The 18087-nt window shown below is 44.3% G+C and overlaps 1 protein-coding gene across 8 annotated transcripts in view; it reads left to right on the top strand.

Moving 5' to 3' along the window:
- The window catches only part of LOC137439046 (protein 4.1), a 320573-nt gene that overhangs the window by 211620 nt on the left and 90866 nt on the right, over nucleotides 1-18087 (top strand). For all 8 annotated transcript variants that reach the window (XM_068134670.2, XM_068134667.2, XM_068134668.2 and 5 more), the window contains one exon: nucleotides 8255-8473. In XM_068134670.2, coding sequence (XP_067990771.2) covers nucleotides 8255-8473 — 219 coding nt within the window. The remainder of the gene's footprint in view (nucleotides 1-8254; nucleotides 8474-18087) is intronic.

The following is an 18087-nucleotide window of genomic DNA, read 5'->3' as shown; positions in this document are numbered from 1 at the left end:
CATGATGTCTTCCTGTTGTTGTATTGATCTCTTTAATGCTAGATCAACACAATTTTCCACAATTGGAATATATACTTAGCATCATGTTCTGATGCTTTTGACCATTAGAGTCTGCTCTTTTTGAGGAAGGGGTTTCACATGAATTGTGCATTTTCATATTTATCACTCGGCAAGCTGGCTTCAAAGCAACGGCCAGCCCCGAGGTCCGTGCTGTCGGTTATGGTTTTTCTTATTCCCACTTTGAGGAAATGTGCTTGTGTCAGAAACACCTGCTGTAGATTCTCAAAGTAATCCCCCATTTCCCCCTTACCCCAAACCCTCCTCAGACACAATTGCTGAGCTTGATTCCATGAACGTGTTTCCTTGCACGTCTCACAAACCCACCATTGGTGCCAGATTTCTATCTTGTTTCAAAAGTGGAAGAAACACCTTTTTCAGGTCATTTTTCTCAGCAAGTAAACTGATTTTTATGTTCCACAGAGAAACTTCAGAAATGCTGGGAAAAATGCGATGAATGGGGAAAAAATAACTTGGAAACATCAGTAAATACTGAACTTCAGTCAGATATTTTTCTCACAATCTTGGATTTCTCCTGGATCATTATATGACTGAAAGAGGAACATTTTCTGGGATGAAGAACCAAATCTATTTCTGTATCTCTTTTTCTCCATCTGTCTTTGTATGTGTGTGTCATGTCTGTGTCTCTCATAATCTCTGTTGTATCTTGGAATATTTGCCCGGTTTTGGGATATCCACTGTATGTCATGTCTTGCAATCTCCACCGTGTCTCACAATCTGTGCCAAGTCTCGCAATTCCTGCCGTGTCTCACAATCTCAGCCAAGTCTTGCAATTTCCACCGTATCTCACAATCCATGCCGGTCTCGCAATCTCTACCCATCTCGCAATCTCTGCCCGTCTCGCAATCTCTGCCCGTCTCGCAATCTCTGCCCATCTCGCAATCTCTGCCCGTCTCGCAATTTCTACCCGTCTCGCAATCTCTGCCTGTCTCGCAATCTCTGCCCGTCTCGCAATCTCTGCCCATCTCGCAATCTCTGCCCGTCTCGCAATCTCTGCCCGTCTCACAATCTCTGCCTGTCTCGCAATCTCTGCCCATCTCGCAATCTCTGCCCGTCTCGCAATCTCTGCCCGTCTCGCAATCTCTGCTGGTCTCGCAATTCCCACCACGTCACGTAATCTTCACTGTGTATCGCAATCTTCACTGATTCACGCAATCTCTGCCATGTCTCGCAATCTCTGCCGAGTCACACAATCTCCATCATGTCTACCAATGTCCGCCATGTCATGCAATCTCCGCCATGTCATGCAATCTCTGCCGAGTCTCAAAATCTCTGCCATTTCTCGCAATCTATACTGAGTCTTGCAATCTCTGCCCGTATCGCAATCTCTGCCCGTCTCTCAATCTCTGCCTGCCTCTCAATCTCTGCCCGCCTCTCAATCTCTGCCCGTCTCTCAATCTCTGCCCGTCTCGCAATCTCTGCCCGTCTCGCAATCTCTGCCCGTCTCGCAATCTCTGCCCGTCTCGCAATCTCTGCCCGTCTCGCAATCTCTGCCCGTCTCGCAATCTCTGCCCGTCTCGCAATCTCTGCCCGTCTCGCAATCTCTGCCCGTCTCGCAATCTCTGCCCGTCTCGCAATTTCTGCCCGTCTCGCAATCTCTGCCCGTCTCACAATCTCTGCCAGTCTCGCAATCTCTGCTGGTCTCGCAATTCCCACCAAGTCATGTAATCTTCACTGTGTATCGCAATCTTCACTGATTCGCGCAATCTCTGCCGAGTCTCACAATCTTCACAATGTCTAGCAATGTCCGCCATGTCATGCAATCTCTGCCGAGTCTCAAAATCTCTTCCATTTCTCGCAATCTATACTGAGTCTTGCAATCTCTACCATGTCTCGCAATCTCTGTCGTGTCGAGCAACCTCCACCATGTCTAGTAATCTCTGCCATGTCGAGCATTCTCCGCCATGTCTAGCAATCTCCGCCATGTCTCACAATCTCTGCCAGTCTCACAATCTCCACCGTGTCTCACAATCTCTGCCATATGTCACAATTTCTGCCGTGTCTCTCAATCTCCGTCAAGTCTTGCAATTTCCGCCATGTCTCATAATCTCCATCAAGTCTTGCAATTTCCACCGTATCTCACAATCCATGCCGGTCTCACAATCTCTACCCATCTTGCAATCTCTACTGGTCTCGCAATCTCTGCCCATCTCACAATCTCTGCCCATCTCGCAATGTCTGCCCATCTCGCAATCTCTGCCCGTCTCGCAATCTCTGCCCATCTCGCAATCTCTGCCCGTCTCGCAATCTCTGCCCGTCTCGCAATCTCTGCCCGTCTCGCAATCTCTGCCCGTCTCGCAATCTCTGCCCGTCTCGCAATCTCTGCCCGTCTCGCAATCTCTGCCCGTCTCGCAATCTCTGCCCGTCTCGCAATCTCGACCCGTCTCGCAATCTCTGCCAGTCTCGCAATCTCTGCCGGTCTCGCAATTCCCGCCAAGTCACATAATCTTCACTGTGAATCACAATCTTCACTGATTCACGCAATCTCTGCCATGTCTCGCAATCTCTGCCGAGTCTCACAATCTTCACCATGTCTAGCAATGTCCGCCATGTCATGCAATCTCTGCCGAGTCTCAAAATCTCTGCCATTTCTCGCAATCTACACTGAGTCTTGTAATCTCTGCCCGTCTCACAATCTCTGCCCATCTCGCAATCTCTGCCCGTCTCGCAATCTCTGCCCGTCTCGCAATCTCTGCCCGTCTCGCAATCTCTGCCCGTCTCGCAATCTCTGCCCGTCTCTCAATCTCTGCCCATCTCGCAATCTCTGCCCGTCTCGCAATCACTGCCCATCTCGCAATCTCTGCCCGTCTCACAATCTCTGCCCATCTCGCAATCTCTGCCTGTCTCGCAATCTCTGCCCGTCTTGCAATCTCTGCCCGCCTCGCAATCTCTGTCCGTCTCGCAATCTCTGCCCGTCTCGCAATCTCTGCCCATCTCGCAATCTCTGCCCGTCTCGCAATCTCTGCCAGTCTCGCAATCTCTGCCAGTCTCGCAATCTCTGCCAGTCTCGCAATCTCTGCTGGTCTCGCAATTCCCACCAAGTCACGTAATCTTCACTGTGTATCGCAATCTTCACTGATTCGCGCAATCTCTGCCATGTCTCGCAATCTCTGCCGAGTCTCACAATCTTCACCATGTCTAGCAATGTCCGCCATGTCATGCAATCTCTGCCGAGTCTCAAAATCTCTGCCATTTCTCGCAATCTATACTGAGTCTTGCAATCTCTACCATGTCTCACAATCTCTGTCGTGTCTAGCAACCTTCGCCATGTCTAGTAATCTCTGCCATGTCTAGCAATCTCCGCCATGTCTAGCAATCTCCGCCATGTCTCACAATCTCTGCCAGTCTCACAATCTCCACCATGTCTCACAATCTCCGCCGTATGTCACAATTTCTGCCGGGTCTCTCAATCTCCGCCAAGTCTTGCAATTTCCGCCGTGTCTCATAATCTCCATCAAGTCTTGCAATTTCCACTGTATCTCACAATCCATGCCGGTCTCGCAATCTCCACCCATCTTGCAATCTCTGCTGGTCTCGCAATCTCTGCCTGTCTCGCAATCTCTGCCCGTCTCGCAATCTCTGACCGTCTCGCAATCTTTGCCCGTCTCGCAATCTCTGCCCGTCTCGCAATCTCTGCCCGTCTCGCAATCTCTGCCCGTCTCGCAATCTCTGCCCGTCTCGCAATCTCTGCCCATCTCGCAATCTCTGCCCGTCTCACAATCTCTACCCGTCTCGCAATCTCTGCCAGTCTCGCAATCTCTGCTGGTCTCGCAATTTCCACCAAATCATGTAATCTTCACTGTGTATCGCAATCTTCACTGATTCGCGCAATCTCCGCCATGTCTCGCAATCTCTGCCGAGTCTCACAATCTTCACCATGTCTAGTAATGTCCGCCATGTCATGCAATCTCTGCCGAGTCTCAAAATCTCTGCCATTTCTCGCAATCTATACTGAGTCTAGCAATCCCTGCCATGTTTCGCAATCTCTGCCATGTCTGGAAATCTCCGCCATGTCTTGCAGTCTCCGCCATGTCTCGCAATCTCCGTTGTGTCTAGCAATCTCCACAATGCCTAGCAAACTCTGTCATATCTATAAAACTACGGCATGGCTTGCAATCTCTGCCGAGTCTCACAATGTCCGCAATTTCTCGCAATCTTTACCGAGTCTCACAATCTCTACTGTGTCTTGCAATCTCAGCCATCCCTCGCAATCAGAGCTGTCTCTCTTGACATATCACGTGTCTTCGATACGGTCTGGCACCCCACTCTGCTCACCAAACTCTCCTCCTATTGTATCCATGGAAATCTCCATGCATGGCTTGCGGACTTCCTCTCTGGTCGTAGTCAACGTGTGGCCCTGATTGGATTTCTCTCATCTCCCCCTTCCTGTTCAGGCTGGAGGTCCTCAAGGCAGTGTTCTGGGTCCTGTGCTCTTTCTGGTCTTCATCAATGATCTCTCCGACTCTCTGGAAAATCCTCTCTATCTCTTTGCTGATGACTCCACTCTCTGCCGCTCCATTCCTCATCCCTCAGATCGGCAGTCTGCAGCCTCCTCACTCTCTACAGACCTGTACAAAATCGCAGACTGGTCAAACAAGTGGAACATGTCTTTCAATCCTGACAAATCTCACACTCTTACTATGTCTCTCCGAAAAGACCGACTGGACAACCCTGCCATCTACTTTCTGAACAATCCTGTCCAGTAAGTTTTGTCAATCAAGCTTTTGGGTCTCACTATCTGCCATGACCTTTCCTGTGAAAACCACATTTCCAAGCTGGCCTCCAAAGCCAGTCGCCGACTGGGCATCCTCCGTCGTGCGAAGTCCTTCCTTGGCACACCTGAGCTCCTCACCACATAGAAGGCTTTCATCCGCAACTCAATGGAATACTGTTCTCCCCTCTGGGCCAGTGCTCCTGCCTCACACCGAGCTCGGCTTCACGCTGTTGAAACCAAAGCTTTCAGAATCATTGGAATCTCCCGCGATGAAGCTGATTGTGAGGGCCTTTCACTCACTCACCGCAGGCAGGTTGGTGGTCTTTCTGCCTTCTACTGACTCCTTTCTGGCCTAGCTTCCCCAGGTTGGTGGTCTTTCTGCCTTCTACTGACTCCTTTCTGGCCTAGCTTCCCCAGCTCTATCTGTGCTCTGTCTCCCAAATATTCCCACAGGTCGCACAAGATGTGACTGCAACCCTCTTCTGGTGAAATTGCCAAAATCAAGACTCTCTGCTCACCTTCACTCTTTCATTCCTCTTTTTTCCTGCCTCAAGAACAAACTCCCTCACTCTCTTCAATCCCACTCCTCCCTCCAGGTCTTTTAAACAGCTGCTCACCACCATCTCTTATCTTCCCCCATCCAAAACTTCGACCTTTTCTACCCCTCTTAATTCACCCCAGATCCACCTTTTTGAAATACCGACTTCTTTCTTGGATGTCCTAGCAGTGTCCATGTGTTCTTCTCAAGTGGAACATATTCTGTTGAAGAATGGAACTGAACACAAATCAATGGAAATATTTTGTCCACACTTATCCACACTTCTTTTGAGAGATCACTCAGTCATGGCAAAACGAATGTATTCAGGAATGCAGGAATAGCATTTCCATCATCATCATCATCATCATCATCATCATCATCATCATCAAGGATGCAATGAGAGGTGAGAAATTGGATGAATCCTGTCCCTCAATGTTGACGATGACGTCGTCTGTCAATCAATTTGGTTGTGTGTTCTAGAGTGGCTTCAAAGTCCAATATGAGACTGGACATGTCTATCAGAGCGCGGACAAGACCAGTCACCAAGTACAGCATTGTGCCGTCTGTGGCGCAACTCCTCCAGGCCTTATTGAGAAACGTAGAAGACCTAAAGTGAGCCACATTGCTTTGTGCAAAAGTCCATGCTTTTTGCATTTCTGGGCTCTTCCAAACCCTAAAAGAATTGCTATGCTTTATATTTTATAGGGAGGGTTTTTTTGAAAGTTCAACTTGACATTCCTTTGTAGCCAGACACCATTTCTATAATTTACACTTTTGTTTCCTGCAAAGTTCACCCATCATGTTTAATTGTTTGTGGTGGGAGAATCTGGAGAGTTGCCTCCCGGCCTACCCACTATCCCCTCCCAATTCCTAGATTTTCCTTGTTTATAGGTTATATTTAGATTTTATGATACCTTGACCTTTGACCTTTTGATCTAAAAAAAACGAATCGGCTTCTAGCTTTTGATTGGTGAACCAATTCAGTGACCCAATATGCAAATTCTTAAAATTTCATGTCAATTGGATGAAAATATGCGGTTTCATTGACTTTTGACCTTTTGAACAAATTATTAAATTGTCTTCTCAATATTCTCATAATAAAGTTTTGTTGAAAATTTGATGACAAATGCAAAAATGGTAAAAACAAAGTTGCGGCCTGGACACACACACACACACACACACACACACACACACACACACACACAGACACACACATACAGACACACATATAGACACATACACACGCACGCACACACACACACACACATACAGACACACATACAGACACACATACAGACACACATATAGACACACACACACACACACACATACAGACACACATACAGACACATACACCCACATATACACACACACATGCAGACACACATACACACACACACATACAGACACACATACAGACACACACACACACACACACACACACACACACATACAGACACACATACAGGTACACACACACACACACATACACACACACACATACAGACACGCATATAGACACACACACAAAGATGCACACACACAAAGATGCATACACACACACACACACACACACAGATGCACACACACACACACACACACACACACACACACACACATATACCTGTATACAGACACACAACAAACACACATATACAAACACACATGTAGACACATGGACGCAAACACACGCACACGCAAACACGCACACATACAGACACACACATACATACACACACATAGACACACACACACACACACACACGCACATACAGACACACATACACACACACATACACCCACATATACACACACACACATGCAGACACACATATAGACACACACACATGCAGACACACATATAGACACACACACACACACAGACACACACACACACACACACACACACACACACACACACATACACCCACATATACACACACACATACACCCACATATACACACACACATGCAGACACACATACACACACACACACACACACACACACACACACACACACACACACACACACACACACACACACACGTGATTGCAAAACCCCGTGTCCCACTGCGCGGGGGACGAGCTAGTTACAAAACCCATACCATTCAGGCCTTTTCCATTGGCAATGATCACTGGGTTTCTCGTGTGAGTGCTGCACAGATTGCAATGAACCGGAAGCCACTTCACTCAATAATGCAAATGGGTTTTTTGCACCAGAGGTGGAATTTTCATTTGAAATTGCTCTCACGTGAATACAGCTTTTAGTCTTTTACCCTAATGGTTGGAGATGGTGATGGGTAATTCGCCATGGAGAATTTTAAACGTGACGTCATTGAGCGATACAGTGCCAGAAAGGCCTTGGGATGAACTGAAAGTGGAATATTACAAAGTTCTGAAGTTATGTAGAAAGTCGACGCGTGACAAAGACCAGGATTTTTGGAGATTGCACTTTCATTCTCGTGCACTTATTTTTTTCTTTTGTTCAACTTTTCCATGTCATTAGGGACAAAGCAAAGCACCCTTAGCACTCGATTCGCCACCCATTGGTTGTGACCTTTTCAGGATGTGACCATCTCAAGATGGGCACATGGTAGGTAAGAAGTTATAGTTTATATTCATCACATAAAAGAGATGTGAACATTGAGGCAGAATGTAAGGAAAGGTAGCAAACGATGTGTATGCGTTAGTGAATAACAAGTGGTTGAAAACATGGCGTGATGTAAGAGACAATGGCAAAGGAAGGTGGTGAAGTTTGAACAACAATCCTGTTTGCTTGTTTGTTTTTTAAAAGGTAAAAAATCTCGTTAAATTTGCGCCTTTGTTGTGTGATGTCATCCGAAGATGATCACCGATTGCACAGGTGAGAGGCCTAACCGGAAGGGTCGGTCGTTTACCATACCGTCGTGTCCTCTGTACTCAGGTACTACCTGTGTCTCCAGCTGCGAGACGACATCATGAAAGGACGTCTGCCGTGTTCGTTCGTGACGCATGCACTGCTGGGGTCTTACACGGTTCAGGCTGAACTCGGAGACTACGACCCGGAAGAGCACGGACCGGATTATGTGGCGGATTTCCGTTTTGCTCCGAGCCAGACGCGGGAGCTTGAGGACAAGGTCGTGGAACTTCATAAGACCCACAGGTAGGGCGGTGGCAATGACCGAATGTACATCCGACATTTTGAAAGCACAACTACTTATCCTGGTGGAGGAGATTGAAAACGTTGCAGTTTGTCATCGTTTATGCCTCAACAAGCTTGATTATTACCCCCCCCCCCGGAGGAGAAGGTATTGCTGTTTGGTTTCATTTGTCTGTTTGTCTGATTGTTTGTCCGCACAGAACGTGAGTATGCTTTTCCCTGCAACCGTTGGTCCGGTTGCCAAGAAATTTTCACCATAGGAGTGCCGCCTCCTGTATAATTTTTAATGATGCTTATGACGTCAAAGGTCACATGGTATGGACGCCATCTTGGAAAAATCAAAAAACTTTGCACCTCTATCTCCGAAACCACTCCATGGAATTTTTTTTAACGTGGCTCATCGTCAAGTACTCCCCATGGGGAACAACATATATTCATGATGATGTCATCGGTACCTTAATTATGACGTCATAATTCGACAAGTACAACGCTTGATTCGATCAGTATGATTTTTTTTTGCTGCAATTCTTTGTCTGATTGACACGAAATTTTCACCATAGGAGTGCCTCCTCCTGTGTAATTTTTTTTAATGATAATTATGATGTCATCGGTCACATGGTATGGACTCCATCTTTGAAAAATCAAAAAACTTTGCACCTCTATCTCCGAAACCACTGCATGGAAAAAATTGAAACGCGGCTCATTGTCAAGTACTCCCCATGGGTAACAATATATATTCATGATGATGTCATCGGTGCCTTCATTATGACGTCATAATTAGACAAGTAGAATGCTTAATCTGATCAGTTTGAAATTTATTGAACATGATCTACACAAAAATTGTATGGGAGAATTAGATTGATGACGTCATCGGCCACGTGGCTTGGCAGCCATATTGGATTGAACATAAATCTACGTCGTCGATAAACCACACAAACACAGCAGCTATTAAACACCACACAAACACGTCCCGGCGAGGTTCTGCAATCTCTCATTTCTCTTTCTTCTTGTTACTTGGAACAGTTTGATATTTTACCTTCAGAACTCCTGATCACTTCCTGGTTGTTTTCCCAAAACTCAAAGCACAAAAATGCGATGTTGCAAAATAACAAGGTTATTATGCTGACATGTGTTTTGAGACAAGCAAACTTGAGAACATTTCAGTTGAGTTAATTGTTATGGATCTGATATTATAGTAACATCTTGGTTTGCTGCCCTGGACGTTAGTGCCAGGAAAGACTGAGTTTGTTGCCATGTTTGCAAGATCTAATGTCCATCTTGTACGTTTTCTCAGTTTTGTAATACTCCATAGCTATAGGGAGGTGTGGCCAGTGACTCGCAGATTGAGCGCTCGGAGGATGATTGCCAGCTGGTATCCTGGGGGTAGAGCCATCGTAGTAATAGGACAGAGGCGTTGCGATTCTCCATCAGTGTCGGTGAGAATTAGTGTGCGGAATGCAAAACGCGGCTTCTCTTCCTGGCTTCCGATTGCCCGGTCGATGCAATTGATTGGCAGGAGTGCCGTTGCTTTGATCATGCCTGCTTGGACGTTTCCCAGATTGCCTGCTAATTCGCTTTTCCCTGATTCATTATGCAGTGCTCGGTTACGGAGTTAGCTCGATGCACAACGTGCGGCAAACCGCTGTTCGGAGTCGCAATGGATGTCGCAGTTGTCTTTGGCCTTCTGTTGGATTGTCAAACTGTTATCGCACTTTTGTTGCGTCAATATTTGGTGCTGTGGATTATCTCGTAGATCGATAAGGGAGCATAAAGCTTTCAGGACATCATTTTGTATCCAACAGGAAGGTTGTCACATTGATCGTTGTCGGAATCTTTTTGAAAATGTTTTTTTTTTTATCCCATTGTACATCGAAAGTATTTGCTATTCAATAGGAATGTTTACAATATGGTTGTGACAATGTGTGCTTTTGAAAAATCATCTTGAGATTGACGCTTTTGCTTCCTCCCCGCTACTCAGACAGCACTCAGAATGACAATGACTTCGAGGGGAAAAAAGGAAACTACTTGGGCCTAGTACACCTGATTGCCTCTTTGATCTGGAACTGCTAGTTGCATTAGTTCAGTTATCCGGTAACACAAGCTATGGCACATACAGTATTAAAAAGTATGTTCTAGGACATACAGCAGGCATATACAGTCGGCAAAAATATGTTCTAGGACGTACAGTAGGCACATACAGTAGGCAAAAATATGTTCTAGGACGTACAGTGGGCACATACAGTCGGCAAAAAATATGTTCTAGGACATACAGCAGGCATATACAGTAGGCAAAAATATGTTCTAGGACGTACAGTAGGCACATACAGTAGGCAAAAATATGTTCTAGGACAAACAGTAAGCAGATACATTATGTTCTAGGACATACAGTAGGCACATACAGTAGGCAAAAATATGTTCTAGGACATGCAGTAGGCATATACAGTAGGCAAAAATATGTTCTGGGACATACAGTAGGCACATACAGTTGGCAAATATATGTTCTAGGACATACAGTAGGTATATACAGAAGGCAAAAATATGTTCGAGGACATACAGTAGGCATATACAGTTGGCAAATATATGTTCTAGGACATACAGTAAGCATATACATTATGTTCTAGGACATACAGTAGGCACATATATGTTCTAGGACATACAGTAGGCAAAAATATGTTCTAGGACAAACAGTAAGCAGATACATTATGTTCTAGGACATACAGTAGGCACATACAGTAGGCAAAAATATGTTCTTGGACAAACAGTAAGCAGATACATTATGTTCTAGGACATACAGTAGGCACATACAGTAGGCAAAAATATGTTCTAGGACATGCAGTAGGCATATACAGTAGGCAAAAATATGTTCTGGGACATACAGTAGGCACATACAGTTGGCAAATATATGTTCTAGGACATACAGTAGGTATATACAGAAGGCAAAAATATGTTCGAGGACATACAGTAGGCATATACAGTTGGCAAATATATGTTTTAGGACATACAGTAAGCATATACATTATGTTCTAGGACATACAGTAGGCACATATATGTTCTAGGACATACAGTAGGCACATACAGTAGGCAAAAATATGTTCTAGGACATACAGTAGGCAAAAATATGTTCTCGGACATACAGTAGGCATATACAGTTGGCAAAAATATGTTCTAGGACATACAGTAAGCATATACATTATGTTCTAGGACATACAGTAGGCACATATATGTTCTAGGACATACAGTAGGCACATACAGTAGGCAAAAATATGTTCTAGGACATACAGTAGGCAAAAATATGTTCTAGGACATACAGTAGGCATATACAGAAGGCAAAAATATGTACTAGGACATACAGTAGGCATATACAGAAGGCAAACATATGTACTAGGACAAACAGTAGGCATATACAGTCGGCAAAAATATGTTCTAGGACATACAGTAGGCATAAACAGTCGGAAAAATATGTACTAGGACAAACAGTAGGCATATACAGTCGGCAAAAATATGTACTAGGACATACAGTAGGCATAAACAGTCGGCAAAAATATGTACTAGGACAAACAGTAGGCATATACAGTCGGCAAAAATATGTACTAGGACAAACAGTAGGCATAAACAGTCGGCAAAAATATGTTCTAGGACATACGGTAGGCATATACAGTCGGCAAAAATATGTACTAGGACAAACAGTAGGCATATACAGTCGGCAAAAATATGTACTAGGACAAACAGTAGGCATATACAGTCGGCAAAAATATGTACTAGGACATACAGTAGGCATATACAGTCGGCAAAAATATGTACTAGGACAAACAGTCGGTAACTGACATTTCAGCTTCTCCTGACTTCCCAAGGTGGTCAGCATACCTCAATCAATGCCCTGTTGATTTATTCCACTCGATCGGTCCGCAAATACAGATCGGCACGGACACTTCACCAGCAAGACAAGTTCTTCATTTCACAAATATGTCGAAACAACTTCAACCCACGTAGAATGGACGTCTTATTTCGACCAAACCTCAACGTCCAAGCAACGCCAAGTGCCAGCTGCGCAACGATGGAAAAAGCGCACCAGATATCGGGGTTGCACTTTCTATTTAAGAGTTGAAGCACCTGCCTTGACCTTCCGAGGCTCCGGGCCTTGTTTTCAGTGCATTGGCAAAAAAAAGAGCTTTTCCCAATCTTTGTTCCACCCCTTTTGCATTAGCAGTGAATTTTGCACATAATTGCTTTCGCCGTTTCGCGTGCTTCTTGAAAGACACGTTTTCGGTGCTGAAAGCATTTGCTGGACACTTTAAGGCCCACTTCGCCGGTCCATCCGTCGGAGACATCTGAGCTGCTGCAAACCATCAACATTCTGGAAATTGTCTCAAATGCGATCGCAAAGGCTCATGGGAATTCGATACCGACCCACTCATAAAAGAAGAAAAATTCCAAAAAAAAAAATTCCCCAAAATAATTGGAACTTGTCTCTCTATTATCGAATATCTTGTGCAAGAGAAAATTAAAAAATATATATATGAAGCAAAAGTCATGTCAGCCTGAGCTTTTTGAGTATCCGCCACACCAGCTTTGATATCAACACGGTGGAGCAACTTGGGGACATTCACCTCTTGGGTTGCACGCCTGATGATATCCATGGAATGGCGGCCACACCGACCGAAGAAAAACAACCGGAGTGATCACAATTTTTGCAAAACAGGATCCATCATTGCAATGAGGCAGCGCAGGAAAATCAACAACGTGCCATCGATATCGCATTTGAGTTATGAGTTGCCAAAAACCGAGGGGTTTGAATTACGACTTGTCAAACGATGAAGCGTCCAACAAATTACGACCGATCAGAGCCACAAACGAAGCGAGTTGTGATTATTTCATCGCTTTGAATTTTGACTGATCTTAATTATTGTTTTTAAAGGTCTCACTGAAGATCAGAATATCCCCACACATTGTAGATCGGTCTGACTGCTGCAAAGAATCATAAACTCGAGATGCTAATGGAGAATCCCATGATGAGCAATTTACGATGTGGATAACATCTCGATCTTGCAAATTATATTTTTATTTTTTCTCACAGCACCACCATTGCAGGGGAGAATGTGCTTGAGAAGGGAGGAGGTGGGGGGGATCACACCTCTTTGTGCACTCCTTGTCCATTCGGTCTACCATAAGCATGCCCCTGTCATTGGACGAAAATTCAGAAAAGATGAAATGGACAATGAAGCTGCATATATATATATATATATATTGAGTGTCTGGTCAAATGGTGAGTTAAGACACGTATGGAGGAAGGACCGAGGAGCATTGTCATGTGATCACTCACGGCCAAGCAACACCAGCCATGATGGCACAAAAAAAAAAACAACGCACCTCCAAAGAGTCACAGGGACTCTGATACACACACACACACACACACACACACACACACACACACACACACACACACACACAATTGCTTGGTTGACCCTTACTTAGGATTGGCTGGCAATCATGGTATTTTGCAACACATTTTTGTGATTGGTTATCCAACTTGGCCCATCCCCCATGTAGTGTTTATATGGGAGGGAGATAATGGACATTCCACCCTTCATGAAAGTTGTGCATATATATATATATACTAGCTTGACTCGGCGTCATTACTGACGAAGCTTGTTTTAGCTGAGGCTAATGACTGTACCTGAGTTGCTGTGTTGTCATGATTTACACCAATCATAATACAAACAATTACTTTGCTCGATTTTATTTGTAGTGTTTATGATATTACATTTTTATAGGCAATTTAGGTTGAAGATTTAGGTTGAAAAAATATTTAAAATTCAAAAAAGAACCCCTCACACATACATAGGGGAGGGGTAGGTGCAGACTGGAAGTTTGGGACGATTACACCTAACCACCACGTAATTCAAAACACCTCACCACCACATAATTCAAAACACCTCACCACCACGTAATTCAAAACACCTCACCACCAAGTAATTCAAAACACCTCACCACCAAGTAATTCAAAACACCTCACCACCACGTAATTCAAAACACCTCACCACCACGTAATTCAAAACGCCTAAACCCCAGGTAATTTAAAACACATCACCCCACCTAATTTAAAACACATCACCACCAAGTAATTTAAAACACCTCACCACCACGTAATTCAAAACGCCTAAACCCCAGGTAATTTAAAACACATCACCCCACCTAATTTAAAACACATCACCACCAAGTAATTTAAAACACCTCACCCCCATGTGATTTAAAACACCTCACCCCCACCAAATTTAAAACACCTCACCACCACGTAATCCAAAACACCTCACCCCCATGTCATTCAAAACACCTTAGCACCATGTAAATCAAAACACCACCACCACGTAATTCAAAACACCTCACCACCACATAATTTAAAACACCTCACCACCACGTAATTCAAAACACCTCACCACCATGTAATTTTAAAAACCTCACCACCAACCAAGTAATTCAAAACACCTCACCACCATGTAATTTTAAAAACCTCACCAACACATAATTAAAAACACCTCACCACCACGTTATTAAAAACACTTCACAACCATGGAAACAAAAGTTTGATGGAGTAGTTCAGTGACAACACAGACACTGCACAGATATATATACAGACTTGGCATTTAATATGGAATATTTTTTTTGTGGGGGTGAACTTACTTTTCAAGATGTCTTAGAACCAAAAGTTCATTGGAATTATGTTGAAATTATTCTAGATTTTGTTAATGTGACCTTTAAAAGAAACAAAAACCACATTTGACATTTCGAAACAAATAAATTGATCCTTGAAAGTGATGTAAACTGATATCGAACTCAATTCATGGACAGTACTGTGTTAAACTTCTGTACGTTTTCCAGAAGTATCTTTATTTTGCACATTCGCCAAAAATTTTTAACAAAAACAAAAGTTAAATTACGACTGGGATTACGGACAGTAAAATTACAGTTCAGTACTTCGTGAAACCCCCACGAGCATTCAGGAGAGCATGTACACATTGAGGCATGCTGTTCACGAGATTTGCCAAGGTTTGGACAGGAATCGCTTGCCATGCAGTGACAATAGCCTGCTGCAATTCACGCACAGAGGTCGGCTGCTGGTCCAAGTGGTCGATTTGACGCGGTAATTCTGCCCTCAAGTTCTCTATCGGATTCATATCCGGGGACATGGCAGGCCACTCCATATGCTCCACACCACGGTCAGCAAGAAATTGTTGGATCATGCGAGCACGATGAGGCTGTGCATTGTCATCTTGGAAGACAAAGTTTCCTCGAAAGGCTGCACGAGCAAATGGAAGCAATGTTTCTTCCAGAATGGCCCTGTACTTGAACTGGTTCAGGTTTCCATTCAGAACAACCAGGTCAGTTTTGCCCCCTGCATGAAAAGCAGCCCAAACGGTCACCCCACCACCTCCAGCTTGGACTCTTGGCACTATACAATCTTTGTTGTAGGCTTCATGCACTTGTCTGCGCACTCGGACGCGGCCATCTTGACGATAGACCAGAAATCTGGACTCGTCACTGAAGATCACGTGATTCCAGTGTCCTGGCTGCCATTGACGGTGCTCTCTGGCCCACTGCAATCGGCGCTGGCGGTGTTGTCTGGTCAGGCCTGGCTTTCTCAGGGGACGCCTGGCACGATAGCCTGCTTGAACCAGTCGTTGGTTGACTAGCCTTCTGGATACAGGCACATTTGTCAGTTGCTGCCACTCAGCCCTAAGCCGATTAGCTGACTTGGTACGGCCATTGCGGACTAACCGGTGCAGCTGGCGATCATCCCTCCTTGTGGTTCTGCAGGGACGTCCTGGCCTCGGTATTGGAGTAGGGACACCCCTCTGAGCATTTCGTTTCAGGATCTTTGACACCTGTCCTTGAGTGATGCCATACTGCCGAGCAATAGCATGCTGTTTCATGCCGTAATTTCGTAAAGCCACCACTCCATGACAAACAGCATTGTCGAGTTGATGGACCATCTCCAGAGGAAGCGGCAATAACTTTTGGAGACGTGCAGCAGTTGTTTTCCACTAATACAGAATGCAACAACCCTTATATACCCGACTGTGAAGCCAATCATCAAATGCACCTGTCCGTACATTTTGCCACGCCACCTGTGATATAATCCTGTTTTTGACTTCTTGCTGCGACAGACAATCAGTGACATGGTTCTTTTAACAAATAAATCACCAAAGTGTAAAAGAAACTCACCAGATTGATATACTAAGTTAAGAAAGTAAACCCAAGTCAAGAAAAAATATATATTCCATATTAAATGCCAAGTCTGTATATATTGTGTGTGCGTATGTAATGCATGCCTGGAGCCAATTTGATGAGTTTGAAACATTTTATATATTTTTCTTTCCCGACCATGCTTATACCATTTCTTGGAGAAATGTATTTTATCAATACGATGCCACAGGAATTGTTTGAAGTAAAGTTCAGAAAGAATGAAACTTCAAAGGAGCTACTGGTCGTTATTCTACCTGTCGAGATAAAACGGAGTGTATTTTCAATATATAGTCGATTCCCGTTAAGACGAATGTTCTTATAATCAGATGAATTCTCTTGCAAGGAACTTCAACACAGGAGGAGACCATTATGCCCTTCGACCCTGCACTATGGTTGTTTATCCATGCTCTATCCTTTAAAAATGCTGAACATCAAGTGAGGAAGGAGCACATACTATTTTTAGTCTTTGGTTTGACTCAGTCAGGGTTTGAACCACCGACCTCCTGGATTCAGAGCAGATGCTCTCTAGTCATTACATCACTTAGTCTGGTCAAATGATGAATCACAGAAAGAATAATTGGTGTCAGGGAATAATTAAACATCATCATCAGCATCATCATCATCATCATCATCATCATCATCATCATGTACCATGCCATATGCAGCTGAAGGAGTGACTAGGCTACAATAGTGTTGAGGTCACCAATGTGACTCAGGAAGTCAGGGCAGGAATTTGGAATTTCGCCAAGGTAGTGGTGATAGCTCACCTACTCTTCGCGATGGACACTATGGGATCTCTCACGTCCACCAACTAATGCCATCAGATGGGATGCCAAGTTTATCATCAATTCGAGGGTCATTGATGAATCATCACACACATTGGTGAGTCATCCTGCCTGTGAAACAATGAAATGACAGTTTTCCCTGAGTCGGGATTCGAACCCGAGCTAGAGAGCTTAGAGACGTGTGTGCATACTTCTAGGCCATCCTGGCAGCCCAGGACAGAGTAGATAATGTGAAAACACCTGTTTGTATTGAATTTGAACCTGGGTTTCCTGAATCATCAGCCATAAACAGACCAATCCATTCTTTTGAAATCTCTGAGATCTTTTGTGAATAGAGTTTTGCTTTTTCTGCTTGTGAACTACCTGTAATAGTAAATGGATGACATCAATAGCACGTTTATTGAGGTATGCCAACCGCAGTGGGAAACCAGGAGAAGTTGAGGTTTCGTGGGTTAAGCCTTTATTGAAGGGTCATGATTGAGCTTTGACTTGTATTCCATGTCGAACCTTGAAAGACACCAGTGTGTATCTTTACATAACTTACAAGAGCAAAAGTAAACAAATGGCAATAAACAGTATTCTTCTTCTCTT

Source organism: Myxine glutinosa, chromosome 13 (assembly GCF_964187855.1).
Source record: "Myxine glutinosa chromosome 13, kmMyxGlut1.1, whole genome shotgun sequence".
Taxonomy (NCBI): domain Eukaryota; kingdom Metazoa; phylum Chordata; class Myxini; order Myxiniformes; family Myxinidae; genus Myxine; species Myxine glutinosa.
Note: the sequence above shows the minus strand (reverse complement) of the source record. Positions and strands in the feature narration are given on the sequence as shown.